The following is a 23867-nucleotide window of genomic DNA, read 5'->3' as shown; positions in this document are numbered from 1 at the left end:
TCAGAAATTTGTACACCTGATGATGTTAGGAATTTTTCACATTTGTCATGCATTTTTGACCAATTACCGCAATTTGATAGCAGTAGCGATATTCTCATTTTGTTGGGAAGAGATGTGATTGATGCACACCGTGTGTTAGAACAAATAGTTGGCCCATTAGGAACACCCTTTGCTCAGCGTATCGGCTTAGGTTGAGTTGTGGTTGGGGAGTTGTGTGTAGGGGATTTTCACACCCAAAACACTGTAAATGTAAACAAACTTCAGTTTTGGCCAATGGTAGACAGTCTTTATTTAAGCCTTGTGATTCTGTGTATGCAGTTGTTGACAACTGTTACAGTTATGACCCAGTATTTATTAGGAGAGTTGATGATAACCGACCTTCTCTGTCCGTTGAAGATAGGAAGTTTTTGCAGATAATGGATGATGGCATGCAAAAAGATGATAGTGGTCAGTGGTGTGCTCCCTTACCTTTTAAAAATCCTAGGGAACGTTTACCTGACAATCGAGACTTAGCTTTGAAAAGAGCACGGCTCTTGCATTCTAGTCTGCGTAGAAATCCTGCTAAGGAACAGCTACTTGTTGAGTTTATGTCTAAGATTTTTGATAAAGGTCACGCCGAGATTGCCCCACCCCTCTCCAAGGGTGAAGAATGCTGGTACTTGCCTGTGTTTGGTGTTTTTCATCCGAAAAAAACAAACCAAATCCGGGGTGTGTTTGATTCGTCAGCTCAGTTTGGGGGTATATCTTTGAACTCCGTCTTACTTAGTGGCCCAGATCTTACAAACAGTTTGTTAGGTGTGTTGATTAGATTCCGTAAGGAGCAGGTCCCTGTTACGGCAGATATAGAACAGATGTTCTATTGCTTTTCAGTTAATGAGAAACATAGGAATTTTTTGCGGTTCCTTTGGTACAAGGATAATGATCCGAACCAAAACTTAATAGATTATAGGATGTGTGTGCATGCATTTGGCAACACATCCTCACCTGCCATTGCTACCTATGGTTTGCGTAAGTCGGTTGCAAATTCTGATCCAGACGTGCAAGACTTTGTGTCTAAAGACTTCTATGTGGATGATGGTCTTACATCTAAATCCACCCCTGGTCAGGTGGTTGATTTGATTAAGAGAACACAAAAAGACTTAGCAGCATGTGGTTTACGTCTGCACAAGATAGCCTCGAGTAGTGCTGATGTTATGAAATTGATAGATGTTGAAGATCTTGCAAAAGATATTAAATGTTTAGATTTTGACAAAGATGTTTTACCCATTCAGCGTAGCCTGGGGATGAATTGGGCTTTAGAGGTTGATAGCTTTACTTTCAGAATCGAGGCCTCTAGTCGTCCTCTCACAAGACGTGGCATTTTAGCTACCGTGAATAGTCTGTTTGATCCTTTGGGGTTTATGGCTCCTGTAACAGTCATTGGAAAGCTCATACTGAGACAGTTGATGTGTTTTGACAAGGATTGGGATGATCCAATACCTCCAGATATTAAGTCCAAGTTCTTATCTTGGAAGGAGTCCTTAGAAACCCTTAGTAACATCCAAATACCTAGCCCCTACTTTAAAGTGTCTCTCGAGAAGTTCACACACTTTGAGCTTCATATCTTTTCAGATGCTTCTGAATTAGCTATATCAGCTGTGGCATATACGGTTGGAGTGGGCTTGGGAGGTAGAGACGCCAGTTTTGTTTTAGGAAAGTCTAAGGTTGCCCCTCAAGCAGGACACACAATCCCTAGACTTGAACTGTGTGCTGCTGTACTTGCGGTTGAGTTAGCAGATATTATAGTTGAGCATATAGGGATAACTATCTCAGAATTTAAGTTTTATACAGACAGTCATATAGTTCTTGGTTACATTCATAATCAGTCCAGGCGCTTTTATACTTACGTAGCAAACCGAATTCAAAGGATTCATCGGTCTACCAAACCTCTTCAGTGGAGTTACATCTGTTCCTCTATAAACCCAGCTGACATTGGTAGCAGAGGTTTGAGCCCTGCACAGTTACAGCTTAGTACATGGTTTTCAGGACCTGCATTTCTGCGTAAAATTACAAAGGATTTACCAGGGTTCTTTCCCTTGTTACATCCTGAAGTTGATACAGAAATCCGCCCACAAGTAACTGCTTTAACGACAGTTACTTCTCCCGGCCTATCTTGCAGCTCCTGGTCAGACAGATTTGCACGGTTTTCTAGATGGAACAAACTTGTAATTGCTATTTCTTTTCTTAGGTATGTGGCCCGTGCCCATCACATGAAACAGCTTGATAGTGATTTGCTTAATGCTCAAGTTCATTATAAAACCCCAGATTTTAGGAGACAATCTGAATTGTTCATTCTCCAGCAGGTACAAGGGGAAGTGTATGAGCAGGAGTTAGAATCTTTGCAAAACAACTGCCCAGTTCCTAAAAGTTCGCCACTGTACTCCCTTGACCCTTTTCTTGATAGTGATGGGTTGTTAAAAGTTGGTGGCAGGTTGCGGCGAAGTAGTTTACCTGACCATGAAAAACACCCTATTATTCTGTCTGGAAAACACTCTATTTCAAGACTTATAACTTCTCACTGCCATGAATTGGTGCAACACCAAGGTAGGCACTTTACAGAGGGTGCAGTTAGATCCAATGGTTACTGGATTACTGGGGGCAAGAGATTGGTTACTAGTGTTATTTTCCACTGTGTAAAATGCAAGAAATTAAGGGGGCATTTTGAAACCCAGAAAATGTCGGATCTTCCTTTAGATAGAATTGAAAGGTCTCCTCCATTTTCTCACGTAGGGGTGGACGTGTTCGGCCCTTGGAATGTAGTTACAAGGAAGACCAGAGGTGGTCAAGCATGCTCTAAACGCTGGGCTGTCCTGTTTACGTGCTTAGCAATTCGGGCTGTGCATATTGAAGTTATAGAGGAGATGACATCTTCAGCTTTTATTAATGCTTTAAGGCGGTTCATGGCTATAAGAGGAAAAGTTAAGGTGTTCCGTTCCGATCGCGGAACAAATTTTGTGGGTGCCACAGATAGCCTTAAGATAGATGCTATAACTGTGGAAGATCAGGAGACTAGAAATTTCCTGTACAAATCTGGCAGTATTTGGTTATTCAATCCACCTCATAGTTCCCATTTTGGTGGATCTTGGGAACGTATGATTGGTATCTCACGAAGAATACTTGATTCCATGCTTAATAATGTTTCCAACCTCACTCATGATGTTTTGGTTACGGTGATGGCAGAGGTTTGTGCAATTATAAATGCACGTCCGATTGTACCTGTTTCTAATGATGTTGAAAATCCTTGTGTATTGAGTCCATCTTCTCTTTTAACTCAAAAGTTTGTTAGTGAACAGGCATTGGGAGATATGGATATTAAATTATTATATAAGGATCAGTGGAAAAGGGTTCAATACCTCGCTGACCAGTTTTGGTTAAAATGGAAGCGGGACTATCTCCAAACCCTTCAGAAAAGGCAAAAATGGAATTGTGAACAGATTCCTGTAGAAGTTGGTGATGTTGTCCTTGTGAAGGACAAAACTCTAAACCGTAATCAGTGGCCGATTGCTCTTATTTCTCGGGTCTTTCCAAGTTCAGATGGCCTTGTTCGTAAGGCTGAGGTTGTTATGAACAAAGATGGAAAACGATCGACTTACCTTAGACCCATTGTTGACTTGGTGCTTCTTGTGAAAGCCAAAAATTAGGCATTTATTTTTTGACAGTATTTACTTATTCAGTGATGATGTCATAGTGATTAAGCTGGATTGTTTTTTAAATAGTGTTGAGTCATGGTATAAAAAATAATGTTATTTTTTATGCTTGAACAGTTTTAGCTTAGAATGTGAATCTGTAGTAAGAAATGAATGTTTAATATCTTCCTACAACATGCTATGTACATTAGGAATATGACTTCTTATATATATGTATGTGTGTGTATATATATATACCCTTTTTTTTTGTATGACTTGTTCTCTTGTGTAGAAGATTGTTATCTTGGATAATATGTCTAATTAGTTAGAGTTGAGTGATATCTACGATATCAAGGGGGGAGTGTGGTGCCCCTCTATCCAGAGTACTTTTTGTTGATATAAAATCTTTCCGGTAGTTCTTTTCGGTATTAAGCACGTTTTTATTGCCACTGAGGGCGCCATGTTTGTTTTTTCTGAGTTTCAAGTTTTTGAGTCGAAATTCTCTTGTATAGCCGCTCATGGTGTAAGTTTTATAGTTACATTGTATAATTTGAAGCTGTTCTTTGTGACTGTAAAAATGTTTAAACCTGTCAAGCCATATAGCCTTTGATACAGGCGATTTTTATGACATGCTATTCGCACCTGAACTTTCTCGAACCATGTATTGTTGTTTTGTAAGTCGAACATCTTTATTAAAAGGTTGAATGTCAATATAGACTGTTTCTACGCATATCATGTAAATGATTAGGACTTGTTAGACGTTAATATTGTCCATTATATAATATATTTAACAATAAGTAATTTTCTTGTCCTGCTTTTTTAACGAATGTAATTCTAATTTCAGTAATTTACCCGATGGCACGATATACATTAAAGAGCTTGAACAGTCAGTGTCTTCGTCTTGTCAATTGGGTTCGCTAGCTGCAAAGTACATCTTAGGGCAGCATAACCTGTAGTATTTATTTGTCACAAATAAAGAAAGAAATACAGATGTCCTTTTTATCCATTGCAAAGGAATTTAAAGGGACAAATAGTTTCGTACTAGACAGAGACCATAAATCAGGCAAGATGAAAACCAAATAATTTCCGCGTGTGAGGCGGACTTTGATATCGACTAATTTCTTCTGTTATAACTCAAGTATTAGCCATTTCAATAAAATTTTATGATGTTTTCAAAATGATTAGATCAAATATTGAAATATTTGCCACTCGTCATAGTAACAGATTCGATTTTATTGACCAATTTATTCATGGGTGAAGGAAGACACAGTGGAGGAAGATGAAGTAGAGACCCAAATGAATAGATGACGTTAATGGGATGTTCCGGTATACATGTATTTTCATAAAATATATCCTAGATATATTTTTACCGTTGTACTTAATTGATAAAGAGAAACAAAATTGCCTTTTCTCCGATAAAATCTTTGAATAAAAGTCACTGCCTTACAGTATCTGAATCATCCGAACGAAATGAAACCATTGCAATCTAAGGTAGTAATGATTCTAGAAATATTGTCCAGTCAGTGGTTTAAGTATGGAAAGTTGATAACTGGTATATTTTATTCTGAAGCAATTTTCTGTTGAATACCTAAGGTTATGTCAGCGAAATCATGAAAAACGCACATTCACATCAACTGTGTTAAAAAAAAAATCATGAAATTGCATAATTCAAGCACCACCCCTTGCTCGAACTTGTCGTTGGGTCTCGCCAAAGTCCCTGTATAATGTTTATTGTTTGATGGCTGGAACTACTGATAATTCGAACAAAGTATGCCGGTCCAGTCGAGTTCAAGCAAATAAAGTTTGACTGTATATTGAGCCTGTTCTGTGACGTATCCCAGCATTCCCCAGCTGATACAGAAAAGCATGTGCTGGTATAATGAGCTACATTAACTTCCGAAGAATGCCGAAATAGTATACAAAAATTATTTATCACACAGAAACTGCTGATTGTCATTTTCAGTCCACTACCTTTTTTGTGGGGATGGGTCATGGATTCTATTCAGTTTTTCTATAATGGAATTCCACTTGAGCCACGCTGGGAGCGTGGGAGGTATTTTATTTTTCAGTACCCCTTGTGAACAGTTTCATTTGTCAATGAACTAATTTGTCAACTATTTTGCTAGGCTGATTTCATGCACTAAAAGATCTTCTTACAGATTTTATTTACGATGTTTCTCAATGCAGATCTGGTGCAGCTGTTCTGCACATGCTCGGAAGTGATTATCAGTTTGAGCGCACGGAAAAAATACGCAAATTTTTGCATGTCCTCACGCAGTTAGTGTATAATATGTATAATTTACTGACTAAAGGTTAGTGTTACAAAATATATACATTTAAGTTACTTTTCATTCAAATTGCTTGAATCTGGTATATACCAGAGTCTAATAATATATCACAGGCGCACCAGACCTGTTTTTAGTCACAGCCTTTTATTTATACCAGCTTATAAATTACCAAAGTTCAACCTTTTTAACCAAAAGTGACAAATACACTATGTAAATCCATAAAGTTCTAGAATAAGATTTAGTGATACTGATGATGATTTCAATGTTCAAAAAACACCCTTGTGTATAGTGTGGAAATTTTTTGTATTGTCAACAGCATGTCTTTCTTAGCACAGTTTGAAATGTACTTCTTTCAATGCAAATTAGAGTGATATAATACTGGTTTTGTTGGGAACACAATTATAAGTCATATGGCGACTTTCCAGCTTTTGACGGTGGAGGAAGACCGCAGATGTCATTCCGTGTATTATTTAATTATGGGCCGGTACCTTGGTAGAACCACCGACCTTCTGTAAGACAGCTTGATGGCCTCCTCATATGAAGAATTCAACATCCCAAGTGAGGCTCAAACCCACATTGGTGTGGGGCAAGTGATTTAAAGTCAGCAACCTTATCCACTCGGCCGCAGAGGCCAGTGATATAACACTTGTATGAACATTCAGTGCATATTGTGATAGGTCACTGAATTGTCTTTTGAGAGCCCTAATCTTTCTCTTCATTTAAAGGTCATAAAATAGATTCACCTTTGACCTTTCAGAATTTATACTGGTACTTACAGAACAACGCACATCTGTAATTAATCGTAATTAGTTTTAATTGTTCTTGAATTTTACAGTGTCATACAAATTCAGTTTAAGAAACAGATTAGCATATTTTTTCTTGAATCATTCAAGAATTTCATACAAAGTTTCTTTTTTTCCAGTGTAGAAAAATCTCAGTAGGCATCTAAAAGTGGAAAAGTGTGCTGTCTTGGTTGGAAGCGGATAATTTTCTTTTACAGCAAGGTTTTAAATGCGGGTTCTCTAGTTACACAGGTCATAGGTCAGGCAAGGCAGGAGCCTGTCCAGGGCAAAAAAAAGGGAAATAAAAACAGGAGCAGAAAAAACCATTAGCAAATTGGTCACTTTTATGATGCTATAAAAGCACAGTATCTAACCATCTTTTGATTTTTACTATTTCAGTTGTGAATTTTGTGTGGTTTTGTTGGTTTTGTGTGCAGTTTTACGACAACATTAAAACTTCATCAGAGCTCAATTTTATCACTGGACAGATACTGTAGGCTTACTTATTTTAGCGGTGTACTAATAACAGCGCTTTTAGCGCTATCGCACATGCGCTAATTCATGTCCGCGCATTAATTTGTCCAAGCATTTTCATGTACATTTTCATTTGATGATGTTTTCTTCGAACTTTTGCAAATAAATACTCTTGAGAGTTTGCACTAGTTACACTGCTTGCTAATATTTTAAGGTTCGTATGATATTCCTGTTTATTGTTCATATTATTATTTTAAATATATGATCATGCAAAATAAAATATTTAAGCTTGTAGTTTGTGTTTTTTCTCATTTGATCAAGTTGTTATCGATTTCCGTATCACCTTCGGGCATGTCCGTTGTTGCAGTCGCTCGTTTACGGAAAGGTGTAAACGTTTTATATTAAGACACAATGCATGTAGGTCAAAGGGGATTCAATGATTAAAATGTGTGACAATCTCGTTTTATTTCAGCAATTATAACTAGTAAACAGAATATAAAACACGCAGATTATTATAATTAAATCCAAGAAGACAATACAGTTACGTAGGCAATATTATACTGGGAGCGCGACAAAAGATCGACAGACAAAACATCGACACGACAAAACGCCGACGCGACAAAAGCTCGACACAAACATCGACAAAACATCGACACATAATTTATTTACACTTTTTCTTCATTTTCAGGTGTTAAATTACCTTCAAATCTTTACACATATCTGAAAGGTTTGGTCTAAATCTTCAGACAGTCAAGATTAAGACTCGAACATTTACGGTTAATGTTCAGTTAATGGGTGGTGGTATTAAAATGTGCAGTTGTGAAAATTGTTGTCAGGTACTGACCAAACTAACACAGCTGACACAAAATTTAATACCAGTTCGATCAAGTGCAACACTGATATCTTTTATGTGACAACAACTCAATTTTGATGACAATGAGCTTAGTTTGGACATAGTAGGACATACTAGACAAGTTTCGTGTCAAATAATATCATTCTATGTCACAGATAACAGCTCATTTTGTTCCTATTCGTAAGATAATATCTGTAATTTATTCAATAATGAAAAAAGTTAGCAATATGGTTTAAATTCATTCAAATTAATTGAAGTATGACAAAAAAAAGATATACCTTCCCTTACCCTGCAAAAATTAAAGACATTAATTAGGTAAGGTTTAAGATATTGGCGAAACAACAAAACGTCTATTTAGTGGATTATATAATATCAGTATCGACTCAAGTTACGCGATTTCCTTTGATCATAGCAAACTTTATATAAATAGATTGGTTTTCTTTGTACCGTTAAAACCGATGTATTTGTTATTCATAAGTTGTTGAACTGTATACATTTAGTTATTATGAACAAAAGCATAAAACAATAAAACAGAGATAATTTGACAAGCCTGTATACAATACTATCGCTTTAAATTATTTGATTATTTAGAAAGAAACATTAGCCTAAGAGTTATTGTTATAAATCAACGCCATAACTGTTTTTTACGAGTTGTCAAAAAATAACCACCGAATACTTACTGTAGTTAAACTATAGAATTTCACTAACGCCGCGCTACATTGTCTCAAACGTCGTTAATTTTGATAATCATATCATGATGGATAGATAACCTTCAAGTAACTTATAAGAAATTTGGACCTTGTCATGGCGTAACAACACCTGTTTTGATCTCCTAGGGAGGTATTCATTTCATAATAATCGAAGTAGTCTTTTTTCAAGTGCAGTTATACATATATACCTTTTTAGTTTTGTTTTTTTGCCTTCCCTTATTGTTCTTTGATAGCTTGTTTAGCGCAAAGTTTGCAATGTTTTTATTTCAGTCCACGAACAAGAATCTCACAGGTAAAAACTTTCAGTAGATGTAATTCAGTTACTATACTTATCAAAACATTATGTATTCAGAAAAGATCGTCCATGTATTTTGATGTTTATGATCAATTTAATCCAAAAATATATAATATACATTTAAAAAACTAATATTCGCTCATATTCGGATATTTATGGTGGTACATGCCTGAAACAGATCGCGTGTAAAAAATTATAATATTAACTTGCTTATTGCCACTATGATTTACTTACAGAGTAAGTTTTTGCTTTCTTTTTCAGTTTGTTTATTAGATATTGGTATTTCTAAGGGCCTCTGTGATGGTGTAGTGTTTTGTTCCTCGGTCATCTTCGGTATTCGGTGGTTCCCCGATGGTTACAGCTCGACCTGAACATTCTTGTATGACACACCGCCAATACGTTTTTACTACTTTATCCTTACGACTTCTGTCCTTACTAAAAATATATCCATCAAACACAAGTTGTAACTTTCCTTTTTGTGAAGTAACGAATTCCAAATATAATCGTATGATCAAAATTATGTATTATCAATTATGATCATAAAATTATTTTCGGTCAATTTATTGTAAAGATGTTCAATACTCGGATCATTTAGGGCATTTAGAGCACGTAAATGCTTATGAATGATAATCGTATGATCAAAATCATGATCGTATGATAATCGTATGATCATAATTATTTTCGACCATAAATGCGACAAAATGCCGACACGACACTATGCGACATGTCGATCTTTTGTCGCATCGATCAGTTGTCGCGTCGGCGTTTTGTCGTGTCGATGTTTTGTCTGTCGATGTTTTGTCACAGACCCATTATACTTTATATACTGTACGTAAACATAAAGCTACATCACAGTTGAAAGTATCATTGAAAAAATACAGTGTGTATAGCAGTTCCGAATCACCTAACAGAAAACGTTCAATATGTCAAACAGAATTGTGTCCTTTGGGGTTTAGTGTTCATATGGCAAGATGAAAAAATAAAAGATATAATTTCATTTCTGGGATTACTAGTTTGGTCACAGGGTACATACCGATTTTCGTCGAAAATTTGCAAATAATTGCCATTTTACAGAAAAATATACAGAATTATGAAAAATACGCAATAAACATTTCAAAACATAGCCATGACTGTTTATTTCCATCTGCAAAAAAGTTATTTTGAAAATAAGAAAGCCTTCTATTTTATATGAGGTCATTTCCAAACGTAATCAGTCAAGTAGTTCCGAATCACTTTTCACAACATTTATCTCCCTTGCAAGAACAATATAACACGCAACTTCTCAAAAGTTTGTGGTATTATTCGTGTTACTAAGGGACATTCAACTGACAAAACATTTACATTTTATTGGCAATATGTGGAGAAAAAAAATGAAGTGATTCGGAACTGCTTTAGATTCGGAATACCTAGACATACTGTACAAGTATCATCACGGCACACTATCTTAAAGTCATACTTGGTACATGTTCAGGTTGTATTGGATCGACAGTCAGATTCATATTACAATAATTACAGCAGAAACACATTACATAAAAATTGTCGACGGTTAAGTTTATTTCGAAAATCTTCGTGAATCTCCGTAAATCTCCGAGAACCTCATATCGGACAGCGCTAAAATTAGAAATTAGCGGTCTCGCGAGAGCGCTAATTCACGTCCACGCATTAATTAGATATTTCACTAAAAATTGCGTTTGCGCTAAATTTTTGCCGCGCTAATAAATGTACGCCTACAGTAGTCCTAATTGTAGGATACTCTTCAAAAATGGAGGTGGCTAATGGACTGTGTCACATAAACATTTCCACTGACCACAGTTTCATTTAGAATGATAAGGGATGCTGAAAACCAGTCTAAGAAAGGTAATAGCAGAGTTTGTAATGACTGTAATAAAGTATAATTATACAAAATACAACAGAAAAATCAGGACCTTTTTTTGTACCACTATCTCGACATGTCTGACATTTGGTTACTGGCGTGGATGGTTCTTTATGAGCACAATTTAATTACATTTACATGATTTAATAGCAATTTTATTACTTAATCCGCAAATGGGTTGGCACATCTCTTACATGCTGATTCATTTAACAATGTCTCCCTGGCAGAGAAGCAATAGAAAAACATGAAGAACCAAGGTGTTCGGTATTAAAATATTCTGGCACTACTTGGGTGTCACTCGCTTAGGACCATTTAGAAATTATTAATTCTTCCTTTTTTTGTCCATTAAATATAATACTGAATTGTCTGTTCAGATTTCATATTTTTATTATTGAAAATGGCTGTTATCCATATAATTGAAGACAGTTTGGTGAGTTATGAAAGATTAATTTCATAATCTAAATTTTCATGTTTTCCAGGTTGATAGTTCAGCATGACAGCCTCGCTCTACAGCTGGGTGATGTGGTTAACTCTTACCCTGCTAAATTTCTAAAATGGACTGATCCATCATTCAATTTGGGCAATACCATTTATTATTCCAAGGGGTGTTTACTGAAAATTTACTGACTGAATAGCGAACAGTGCAGACCATGATCAGACTGCACGGATGTGCAGGCTGATCTTGGTCTGCACTGGTCGCAAAGGCAAAATCATTTGCCGGCAGCAGGCTAAAGGTTAAAACCAGTTTTACAAAAAAAAAAAAAAAAAAAAATCAAATTGAAATTCAGCAGGGTAAGGGTTAAAATAACAAATTGTGGGTTAGCTGTTTTATTCAGTATTACCTTGGTGTCATTTTCTGAGAGACTCAATCTAGAATTTTTAACCACAAGATCTGTATATATAGTCTTTGTCCATCCCTATTGAGTTACCCAATGTTTAGGTATACATTTGATATACCTCTATTAAAATACCAGTGAAAAGTTCATGTAAAAGTCATTGCCTCATCATTTGTAAATGCTTTACAAAAAGAACTTGATTTCAATTGTTATTTTCTTAATAGTATCCGTGTACAAACCATTTTGCCTTTTCTTATAGCATTTTTCCACTTGATTTCTTTGAATATTTGGACAGTGAAATTGGGTATCATCACAAAAATCAACAAACAAATCTATTCATTTAAATCAAAATCTTGTCATTCTGTTTGACTCTTGTCTTGACAATACAGAGCCTAAAGTCTCAAACCCAAAAGTTTTCCATTGTGTAATAACAAAGTATCGTAATGATGCTTTCGGCAAAATTGTCATAACATTGGCTTTACATGGGGCTCGGTTACAAATATCAAATTAAATTGACTAATTTACCTTAAACGGTTCCCTCAGGCATGAAAGTGAGCCCCAACTTCACGATTATTAAGTAATCGTGTGGTAATAAGCGCAGATTCCCGCTATTGCTGACTTTAAGTCTTTGGCGTAAAAAGTTGACAATTGTGACAAGTTGTTCGTTCATTAAATGCTGGTGTTAATTTCCGGGGCTGAATATTTTAAGATTGTTCAAACCAGATCTAATATTTCAACACTTGTTTGCACGTAGCTTCACACGAAAAGAAAATATTTGAATTCTAAGTTGATGCCTCAGGACGGTTTGAGGCAACTTGTCACTCATTCGGCACAGATGCATGCATGTAAAGTGGTCTCAAAATTCAATAAACCCTAAAAACGGTTTCCGCGTAATTGCTCAGGACAAATTTAGCATGAAAACTCTATACATGTCGGAAGTCTGAAGGAGCTTGTGTTTTGTGCGAGGGATTTTGTCAAATTTTAATCCACTTACTACTGCAGTTTAGCAAAAGATTCGAGTTACAGTGCAGGTCTTGATGAAATACTTTAATATTTTTGTGGCGACACAAATGTTTCAAACATACTTGAACTTGACACAGAGGTCCCAGTCCCGCTAGCATTTAATTGCAAGTCCAGATTACTTCCCTGCTTCTCAGCATTGCTGTGACAAAACTGTCCCCTGTCTTCTAGTTTATGATGAATGAGAAATAGGGGCCATTAATAATCTATGCGACTGTTCATTGACAGTTGACCAAAACCTAGCACTCATAGGGGGCGCTCTGAACGTCTGCAGCAGTCCATCATCTAAATGGAAAATCAATCATAATTCAATTCAAAATTTTTGTACTGTAATCAAATTTTTTTAACACTTGACGTCAAAATATTGTACTTGACCTAGTATCGGGTAAGTCATACGTGACAAGTATTCTGAGTAAGCGTGTTGCAGCAGTCTGAGATAATCTCTATTCACAATAACATTGATGACATTAAAATGAATCTAAAGAAACAGTATTTTCGTCTGGTCTTTTAAATCATATCTTATTTATATACAAATACTTTTGACAAAATTGATGAGTTTCGTATTAGGGTGTTTCCGTGGTCAAACATTTATCTTACTTAGTGATGGATTTCTGGTTTTGTATCAATCTGTTTTGAATATAAATACAAAATGCCGTTAAAATTGAACATTTAATATGCCTCACAGTTTGTCTGCGATCAGGTATGACTGTGACTGACAGGTAAATTAAACCGTTCAGCATTTCACACTTTCTGCTGTAGGAATTAATTGTACCCAACAACTCTTGTGAATATATTTCCCTCCTTCCCTTTGTATACCAAATTTTATTAAGGACTATTAGGTATAAATGAAATAAATTATATTCTCTGATATATGATTGATTTTGTTATTTTTGAATTAAATCAGCAGTATTCTATCCCTTATAGTTATGCCCCTGATTGGTGGTATATAGTAAATGGAACATCCGTCTGTCCATCTGTCCCTTCAGTTTCCAGTAAGTAACTGAAGAACGCTTTAGGGCAAGAACCTCAAACATGGTAGGCTGGTTGATCTTGACTTGCAAGTAAAGTGTATTAGTTTTGAGGTCAGTTGCTTAAAGGTCAAGGTCATGGTGAACCAGTGCTGATATTCGGTTTGCAGAAACCTCATACTTAGTAGGCAGGTTGATTGTTACTGACAGATAAACGACATTGATTATGAGGTTGGTTGCTCAAAAGTCAAGGTTGTGATGGACTTGAGGTAAATGTTGGTTTCCAACTGATAAACAGTTGCCTCAAGTTTGGTGGGCAGATTGATCATGACCAGCAGATGACCTTTATCGATTCAGAGACTTGTTGCTCATTGGTTAAGGTGACAGTGACCCCGAGTTGAAAACTGGTTTCTGATTGATAACTGAAGAATGCTTCAGTGCAGGAATCTAAAACTTAGTAGGCCTCTGGTCATGACTGGCAGATGACTGGTAATAATTTTGAGGTTGGTCGCTCAAAGGGCAAGGTCAACAATTATGTTAAGGCTTGTTCCATTTAGCTAATGACAGAAGTTTAACTAAGCACACAAAATTCTAATCTGTACTGTTGTTGCAAGTACATATTTATCATATTTCAATTGTATTTATCAAAGTCATTACACATTTTTGGTAATACATTTTGACATTGATATTGATTTAAGTAAGAAAATGTTTGTTTTAAATTGTGTAATGTTAACAAATTAGGCTTCTCAGAAACTGTTGAAATTAAGCCATTGGTCGGTTTAAAAATCGTGTTCAGAAACAGCCAATCAGTGTCCAAGTTAGCTTTCATAAGCCTGGACATTATCAGAAAAGAAGGCAAAATGTTGTTTGAGTCTTGGAAGAAAGTCAGATGTCAGCTAGTATCTCACTAAATTTGGAGACTAGATTAAATAAATTCTGATTAGCTTTTTCTTAGCAAAAACTTGAAATAGTTAAATGATGTTGTTTCATTCTGAGATGGGTGTCCAAATTCCCTAAGCTTTATGACATCAAGCCAGAGACTTGTCTCTGAGAGTTCCAGGGAACTCTATATAATGGTGCATTGTCTGTAGGTCAAAATTTGTGTTTGAATCTCTAAGCATGACTTCATGATTTTCTACTGTTGCATACAAACTAGAGAAACAAATGTTGGAGGTATGTGACTATGAATATGTGACTATGTCTGTTCATAGCTTAGATCAAGTTTTTAGCTCACCTCAGCAAAATGCTCATATGCAAACTACTGAGAAAATGTGTTGCTACTGTTAACTTATGTGTAGGAATGGCTTCTTCCTTGAGACATCTTTTCTGAAAGAGAAAATGTGTTGCTACTGTTAACTTATGTGTAGGAACGGCTTCTTCTTTTCTGAAAGAGAAAATGTGTTGCTACTGTTAACTTATGTGTAGGAATGTTTTCTTCTTTGAGACTTCTTTTCTGAAAGTACTGACACTTTTATCCAAAATCTTTGTTTATAAATGTGGTTCCCTTATCAGGCATGCGATTTGAGCTATTTCTTGTCTTATGATTTACCAAACAAGTGAAATACTACCAATAAAACCAATTAAGAGATGCATTGTTAGTGCCGGACCATTAATGTGTCATTTTTACTGTTACATGAGGTAAAGGCAACACCTTTTTTTAAAGACACTGTAAGGTCTTCATGTTAGATCAAAGATCAATATTTTATGATCAGAAAGGCAGTAAAACCAACAGAAAAATCAGTAAAAATGAAGAGATAAGATCAGTGAGCATTGTGCCTGGTTGTATTGACAGCTGACCTGGATATTTGACTTTTACCAGCCATACTGCCTTATGGAAAAAATGATACAGAGATAATTGCAAAATGGTAGTATCTCCTTGTTTATCTATATATAAATGCATACACTGGTTTCACCTGGTTCAGTAAGGTTTAAAAAAGCTTTTTTTCAAAGAGATATGCTAAGCTGTAATTGACACATGTTTCTTTATTACTTCACAATCATTTCTATCAGACAGTCGCAATGTTAATTTAAGTGAAAATATTGCCAGTAGCAGTTCTGGAATTCCAAGTTTTAGACAGTCAGTCTCATGTTATTGAAGATTAGTCAATTTTTTATTAGGTCTCATGAAGCCACAGGTTCAGGGTGAGCTATAAGTATTGGTGGTTGAATCAGCTTCAGTGGTACTTTATTTGTTGTCCTGAATTGATATTTTTTAGCTTGATTGTTTAAAGAATAGGTAAAGCTGTTGGACTCGCCTGTGCGCCGGCATCAGCGTCCCAATTTGGTTATGTTCTTGTATGCAAGCTGGTATCTCAGTAAAAAGTTGTGGGAATGGATTGAAATTTCACACACTTGTTTACTATGTTGAACTGATATGCACTGCACAGGTTTCATAACTCTTTTTTTTGTATTTTTACAAAATTATGCTCCTTTTTCAACTAAGCAATTTTTGTATAAGCTTTTGAATGTAAGCTGATAGCTGGATACCCACCAATGGGAATGTATTGAAACTTCACACAATTGTCCAATGTGGTGAGCTGGCATGTATTGTACAAGTTCCATAACTTAGTTTTGCATTTTAAGCCCACCTGAGCACAAAGTACTTGTAGTGAACTATTGTGATCACTCACCGCCCAGCATCCATCTTGTGTCCGCTGTCCATCCATGCACACTTTTCTTCAAGTGACATCTCCTTTGGAACAGTGTGTTGGAAGTTGATAAAACTTGGTCTGGATGTTCCTTAGGTGGTCTTCTTCCAAAATTGTTCAAACCATTCTGCTTGGTTGCATAAAGGGGCCCACAGAGCAAAAAATAGAAGAAATTCAAATGACATCATCTCCTAAACTGCTAGTCTGATTTTGAAATAATTTCACACAAATGGGCATGCCAATCTTTTTCAATAAAAAGAAAAATGAGATGAACCTATTTTTCAAAAGGAATGTTTATTATATTTGTCAGAGATTTGTATTTATAGTTTTTTTTGTGCAGCGTCAGGTCATTAACAAAATGTGCAAGTTCCAAAAATTATGCTAACATCCCTTTTAGCTCACCTGAACTTTGTGCAGTTTAGGTGGTCTGTCATCCATTGCCGTGCATCCTGTGTCAGCATTCGTACCTAAACATATACTCCTCTGAAACTACTGGTCAGAATTACACCAAACTTGGTCAGTAGCAACGTGGCATGAACCTCTATCAAGATTGTTCAGATGGTCCACCTTGGTCTAATTTTAGGGGCTGCCAGTCTAAAAAATAGAAAAGGCTGTAAACAGTTTTCATCAAACTTGGTCTGCAGCATCATTATAAGGTCCTCTCATAATTTTTGCTCAAATGGGTGCATTTGGTCCATTTTAGGGGCTGCTAGAGCTTAGATTAGAAATACTTTTAAGCGACTTCTTCTCATGAACCACTGGATAGATCTTGATCAACGTCATCTCCTAAATTCATTTAAATGGAGGCAAATAGGAATACCTTTAAATGACTTCTTCTCTAGAAATGCTTGATGGATCTTAATCAAACTTGGTTTGTAGCGTCATTGTAAGGTCATCTCCCAAATTTGTTCAGTGGTGGTGTTTGACCTTTTTTAGAGACCACTAGAGCTAAAAATAGATGAACCGCTGGCTGGCTTTTCATTAAACTTTGTGGTATCATTGAAAGGTCCTCTCCTAAGTTTGTTCAGAAGGGGGCTCTTGGCTCCTTTTAGGGGCCGCTAGAGCTAAAAATAGAAAAACTTCTTCTTTTGAACTGCTTGATGGATCTTCATTAACTTTGCTCTAACTCTGTAGCATCATTGTAATGGTTCCGCTCGGTCCCCTTTTGTATCATGAAGTTTGTTCTAATGGTTTTAGCTATTTTGGGGTGTCACAGCATACTATAGAAAAACCTTTTGATAACTGTTATTTTGTATGAATTGCGTAAAGGATTTTTCACCAAATTTTGGTAAAAAAGCAGTGTAAGATGGTCAAGGTCCTCTTCAGATGAGTGACTTAGGCCCCATTTGGGCCTCTTGTTCTTTATTGGTTGTTAAAAATAATTAATTTTAAAGATTGGTGCAAGCCTTAATAACTATCAAATGGAAATTTAAAAAAAAAAATCCTTAAAGGGAGGTTATTACAATTTTTTTTAAAGACAATAAATAGTAATCAGGCTGTATAAAATGGCATTTCTTTTTCTTGAATGAAATTAACAGAATGTACAAAAAGTGATATTATGTCATAAGTAGTTGTTTAAGTAAAACTGACCACCAAGTTTCGTACCATATGGCAAGAAAAAAACATGTTCTCTGTTTAATCGTCATCAAAATGCAAACACGCAATGTGAGAACATTAAACTATGTAAATAAGCACCTTTTGTTATCTTGATTTTTCATAAATCGCACTTACATTTTATAGATAAAAAACTTCAGTCCACATTGAGCATGAAATTCAACCATATGGAGTACAAGTTCTAAGCATTTTGCTCTGAAAATAATACTGCAAGAGAAATTAGCCATGACGATATATTCTTAGATCCGCAACTTTCTGGTCTAATTCATAAGTGATTCAAACGGCTCTGACCTGAGTGTATGTAACATAACTTTCTGAGAAAATGTTGTTTTTTTTTCGCCATAGGGAGGGAATTTTTTCTCAAGGCAAAATACAAAATGTATAAATTATTTATGAAAATGATGCAATGTGTTTATATTTTTAAGAAAGTTTTTCTTTTATTGTTTCATTTCCAGACCAACATGCCTATGGGGGCCCTGCAGCTTGTAGACAACATGTCTCACTTCGGAGTATCTGGTATCGGGTGTTGGCGGTGTGATTTCGTGCCTGAAGTAAATTTGCTTACCATTTGATAAATTACAAATTTAATTGAGTTACAGCATATTATCAAGGGCATTTGTGTTTCAGTTTATACAAATATGTCTACATAATGTCATTGAAGAAAAGTTTTCTGTGATGCTTCTATTTCGTTACAATATGCAAATATTGTACTGACAGTTTATCATTTACATGTACAAAACTTTCGGTCTGAAATCAGTCAAAACTTATTGAATAATTAGTTGCATTCCATCATCATTGAAATTAATGGAATATAATTGTAAACTGTCTTGGAATTATTTCTCTATGTCACCAGTTTTCAATGTTTTATCAACCACCATGGGTATAAATGTATTGGAGAAACTTCTAAGGTGATTTTCGCCTGCCCGCTTAGCTCAGTAGGTAGATTGTTGGTCTACGGATCGCGGGGTCCTGAGTTCTCCTCCGGCGGGGCGTATGTTCTCCGTGACAGTTTGATAAATTGTGTCTGAAATCATTAGTCCTACACCTCTGATTTATGTGGGGTAGTTGGCAGTTACTTGCGGACAACAGATTTGTACTGGTACAGAATCCAGGAACACTGGTTAGGTTAACTGCCTGCCGTTACATGACTGAAATACTGTTGAAAAATGGCGTTAATCCCAAAACAAACAAACAAATCTTTGATTTGAAACTATATATTAATTGTGTTTCCTTTTATAAAAATCAATAATGTTTTACAAGAGGTATAAGATTCAGATTCAGTGAACTTGTCCACTTAACCATTGCTCAGCTTATATGTTGTACAAAATTAAGACAATGGCAAAACACAGGCACTGTTTTTGCCTAGTCAGCTTGTTTGCCCATCTACCATGGTTGTTGTTAAGGAATCTGACAATCCATCTGTTTGTGACAAAGTCAGCCAGTGAGACCTGCTGATACAAACTACAGGTTCCTGTTCTAGTTCTTTACACAACTTAAGACCGGGAACAAGCAGACACTGGTCAGACCATGCCTTGTAGCAGTCCCAAACCCACTAATCAACAAGTATATTTGCTACAATTGTCAATCTGCTCAACAATTCTAGCGCCATTTAAAAGTAGATCTGAATAGCATGAAGAATATTTCCCTATATATAATGTTTGCTCCACTGATGTTCATACACTGGAATACATTATAGTGTTTTCATCTCTTATAAAAGAGATAGTATGTCTGACTTTATTTCTCCCAGAAGTATTAGCTTTTTTCTGTTTTATAAGTGAGTGATTATGCTCTGATCAAAAAGAAAGAGTATGATGAATTGCTGCTAGTTCTGTATGGATGATTTCTTTAAAAAATATGATAGGGTTATTATATTAGTATCTTGGTCCGCAATTTTGTATTTGGCTTGTGTGGATTTTTCCAGGCTAGAATCCCACGAGGCCCTTGTGCAAAGTGTGATCCAGTCTAGTAAAATCAACGAAAGCTAGATTCACCATTGTAGATCATGGTACTGTGTTATTGTCCCTTTAAATATTCTTATATGTTTCTTGGTTGTGATCTGTGCTTCCACAGATTTGACTAACACAAATTAAGGAAGGGACAGATTGATTTCAAATTTTAAATATAGACAGGAAGTGATACATGTGGAGAAGTGTGTAGTGAACGGAATCTGTTACTCTTGGCTCAGTATTGTTTGAGTTGTTCCCCTTGTCCATTTTCCTTGTCTGTTATATTATAGAAAATAATCAAGCCAGCTTTGAGGAGAAATTGTCAAAACATCATTTCAGTATTTAGGGGGAAATATCATCCTTATGTCAAATTACAGTGACAGGTTCGTATTAATTCATAGATGTATAAATATAATATATTTCCTCTTGCAGCTTCTGTGTGACTATCATTCTCCACAGCTATGACAGACAGGACTATGTTAAAAGGTATACAGATTTAATTTATTTACTGACCTTATACCCAAAATTACATACATTTGGACACCTGATATTCAATTGGGTAACATTATTATGTTTCAGCACATCTAAATTATGAGTGTGAATATTAATTTTTGTGTACTTGCATATTTAATAACAAAATGGAATAATAAGGTCAGGGAGACAGGGTTTCATTCTGAATTTATTAAAATGCTGACTACACTTAATCTTGCTTTTTATGCCCTACACATTTATGTGGGGGCATATAGCGATGCTGCTGTCTGTACGTATGTACGTCCATACGTTAGTACGTCCCGAAATCTTGTGTGTCCAACTCCTGCCACACTATTAGCCTTATTTGCTTCAACCTTTCACAGATGAACAAGCTAGATGTGCAGATAAAGGCAGGAACTTTTTCTGTGACTATTTTTACCACAGTTATTGCCCTTTGATAGTTTTTGCTATATGGAATGTAGAGAAAAATCTTGTGTGTCCAACTCTTCCCACACTATTAGCCTGATTTGCTTCAAACTTTAACAGATGAACAAGCTTGATTAGCAGATGACAATAAGGGAAGGAATATTTTCTGTGACTTTTTACTGCAGTTAAGGCCCTTTGATAGTTTTTGCTATATGGAATATAGAGAAAAGTCTTGTGTGTCCAACTTCTCCCACACTATTAGATTGATTTGCTTCAAACTTTCACGGAAGAACAAGCATGTTGTGCAAATGACCATACAGAAAGAATTTTTTCTGTGAGTATTTTTACTGCAGTTACGGCTCTTTGATAGTTTTTGCTATATAGAGAATGGCATAGTATGTGGGGCATCCGTGTCCTGTGGACACAATTTTAGTTAATAAGCAGTATTGAAGTTATTATGGACAGAATTGATAGTATACATTTTAAATATGCAGAAATTCAGCTATTGTGCTTATTCTGCATTTTAGATAAAAATAGAATAAACTTAATTGAACCTTTATCTTAAAATGGTTATAAGTACTGACTTGGAATTTGTTTCCAAATCATAATGACTAAGAATTACATACACACTTTTAGTAAGAAGTTATAACTTTTATGAAAGTTATCTGTGTACACGGGTACTAAACAGTGCCTGCGGCACTGCCTGTGCCGACGAGGATTGAAAGCACTTCGCTTCATGTACCGCAGGTACTTTGTCAATGTTTACAAAATGAGCGAGATCGGTGAGTGATTTTTGTCATTTTTATCATTTTGTAACTGCATGAAGCATTTTTTCAAAAATCGGGGAATGTGCGGGGTGTAAATGTATTTTATCTACATATCCATGTTTAAATTTGTGGCAAAAGATCAAATTCCTAGAAACGTAAGGACAAGTAAGTTTAGAATGAAACCTGTTTTTTCATCAGTGACTGTTAGACTCATTTCTTTTCGCGACCAAAACGATGCCGTCTCTGCCGTCGTAAATCATTTTTATAAATGACATGTGATCTGCTAAAACATAAAATGTGTCCGAAAATTCCGAATTTGAACTTTTATGCCAATTTTGAAAAAGTGCCGCAGGCATTTCGCGATGCCGCACCCCCTTCGAGGTGCCGCAGGTTTTCTAAAAGTTTCATAAATTTGGCCCATAACTAAACCAAATCTCAAATAACTCGCATTGTACGATTATATTTTATTTTCCCCAAATATAAAAAAGTATAGCAATCGGTTTATCTTCGCGGGTAATCTTAAATCTAGTACGCGATTGTTCCGGTCGTTAATTTCCCAAAATTATGCTTTTTGAAAATTGCCTTCTCTGTCCGTCCTATGCTGCCCAAATGTTATTCTGTTTTTCAAAGTTTTGTTTCAGAGGAAACGAATAGGTTTTTACGTACATGTAAAAATTATCCAGTTTGATCGTTTATGAGCTATACTTCTATAAGTTCTCAATTTTCTGAAAACATTTTTACAATATATATATCATATATATATATATTATATATATATATATATATATATTATATTATAAAATATTATATATATATATATATATCTTTTTGTAGATATACTTAACATTTCCAGGAAACGTTAGGCTATTAAAATAACTACAGAAAATTTCAACATCAATATAGTTTCGGATTTTATCCCGAAAAAAACTGTCTAGCTAGTAAGTGTTAGCTGTCCACAATGGGCTCTTACACAATGTATCGAGATTATAATGTGAATCATCGCAAAAATATTTACAGGAAAATTCTGATTTTGGGAGACTCTTATTAAAAAAACTTGCTTTATCACGGTAATTCTTGAAGTATCGCGACAGCTACCTCCTATCTCATGGCAGAGGTTAAAAATGCAGTAATTCGGTCAAAAATTGCTTCCGTGGTGTAGTCGAAAAAAGTCTCTAGTAAGTAGATCCTATTTTTTCCATTTTTCGCGCAATTCCCCGTAAATCGGGAGCCAAATGAGCATTATTTCACTCGGGAATGAATTTTAAATAAAATAGGACACTTTCATGCAAATACTCGCATGTTTTCGAGTTGTTTTTACGTGAAACAAAAGTAGTTTTCATTCTGCTGACCGTTTTCTGAAATGCGGCAATAGAGGGTAACCTGACTTCAGTTGACTTGCATTTCACTGCATACTATTAAACATCCCTTTTTCTTTTCGTTTACTTGAAGGAAATGTACGGGTATCTTGTGGAAAATAGGTCTACGACGGAGTGAAAAACTAGAAACTGTAACAAAATTGTTCTGAAGTAGCTGAATTTTATCTGAAATTTTTTATTGGTATATAGCCTATAACCCCCATAATGGATTGATATTTTAAGCGTTACAAAGGTTTGGTCTCTTTTATTTTACAACTATAAAGTCAATTTACTACAGTATCATGGGTGCATTTAGCTTTGCCCTTCTTTTTTCTCTGTCACAGTCTTCATTGTCTAGTTTCGGCCAATTTATGTCCCGATACTTTTTGAAAGTGCATGCGGCACCCGAAGGGCTGCGGCATTCATCGAAAAGCCTGCGGAACTTTTCCAAAATTGGCATAACGTTCAAAAAAATTCGGAATTTTTTGGACACATTCATGTTTTTTGCAGATCACATGTCATTTTAAATATAATTTACGAAAGGCAGAGACGACATCGTTTGGGTCAGCGAAAAGAAATCGAGTCTAAACAGTCACTGATGTGAAAAAATCACGTTTCATTCCCAACTTACTTGTCCTTACGTTTCTAGGAAATTGATCTTTTGCCACAAATTTAAAAACGGATATGTAGATAAGATACATCTACACCCCGCTACATTCCCCGATTTTTGAAAAAATGCTTCATGCTGTTGCAAAATGATAAAAATGACAAAAATCACTCACCGATCTCGCTCGTTTTGTAAACATTGACGAAGTACCTGCGGTACAGGAAGCGAAGTGCCTTCAATCCACGTCGGCACAGGCAGTGCCGCAGGCA

At 35.7% G+C, this 23867-nt stretch overlaps 1 protein-coding gene across 1 annotated transcript; it reads left to right on the top strand.

The window, feature by feature from the left end:
- Positions 1-277: 277 nt before the first annotated feature.
- On the top strand, positions 278-5595 carry LOC123558412 (uncharacterized). The gene is made up of 2 exons (XM_053543580.1): positions 278-4188; positions 4510-5595. The coding sequence occupies exon 1, from the start codon at positions 417-419 to the stop codon at positions 3678-3680; it is 3264 nt and encodes a 1087-aa protein (XP_053399555.1). The 5' UTR covers positions 278-416; the 3' UTR covers positions 3681-4188; positions 4510-5595.
- The last annotated feature ends 18272 nt before the right edge of the window (positions 5596-23867 follow it).

The sequence above is a fragment of the Mercenaria mercenaria genome, chromosome 5, assembly GCF_021730395.1.
Source record: "Mercenaria mercenaria strain notata chromosome 5, MADL_Memer_1, whole genome shotgun sequence".
NCBI lineage: Eukaryota > Metazoa > Mollusca > Bivalvia > Venerida > Veneridae > Mercenaria > Mercenaria mercenaria.
Note: the sequence above shows the minus strand (reverse complement) of the source record. Positions and strands in the feature narration are given on the sequence as shown.

Excerpts from the sequence above, each read along its gene's own strand:
- LOC123558412 (XM_053543580.1), top strand. The coding sequence starts at position 417 with ATGGATGATGGCATGCAAAAAGATGATAGTGGTCAGTGGTGTGCTCCC.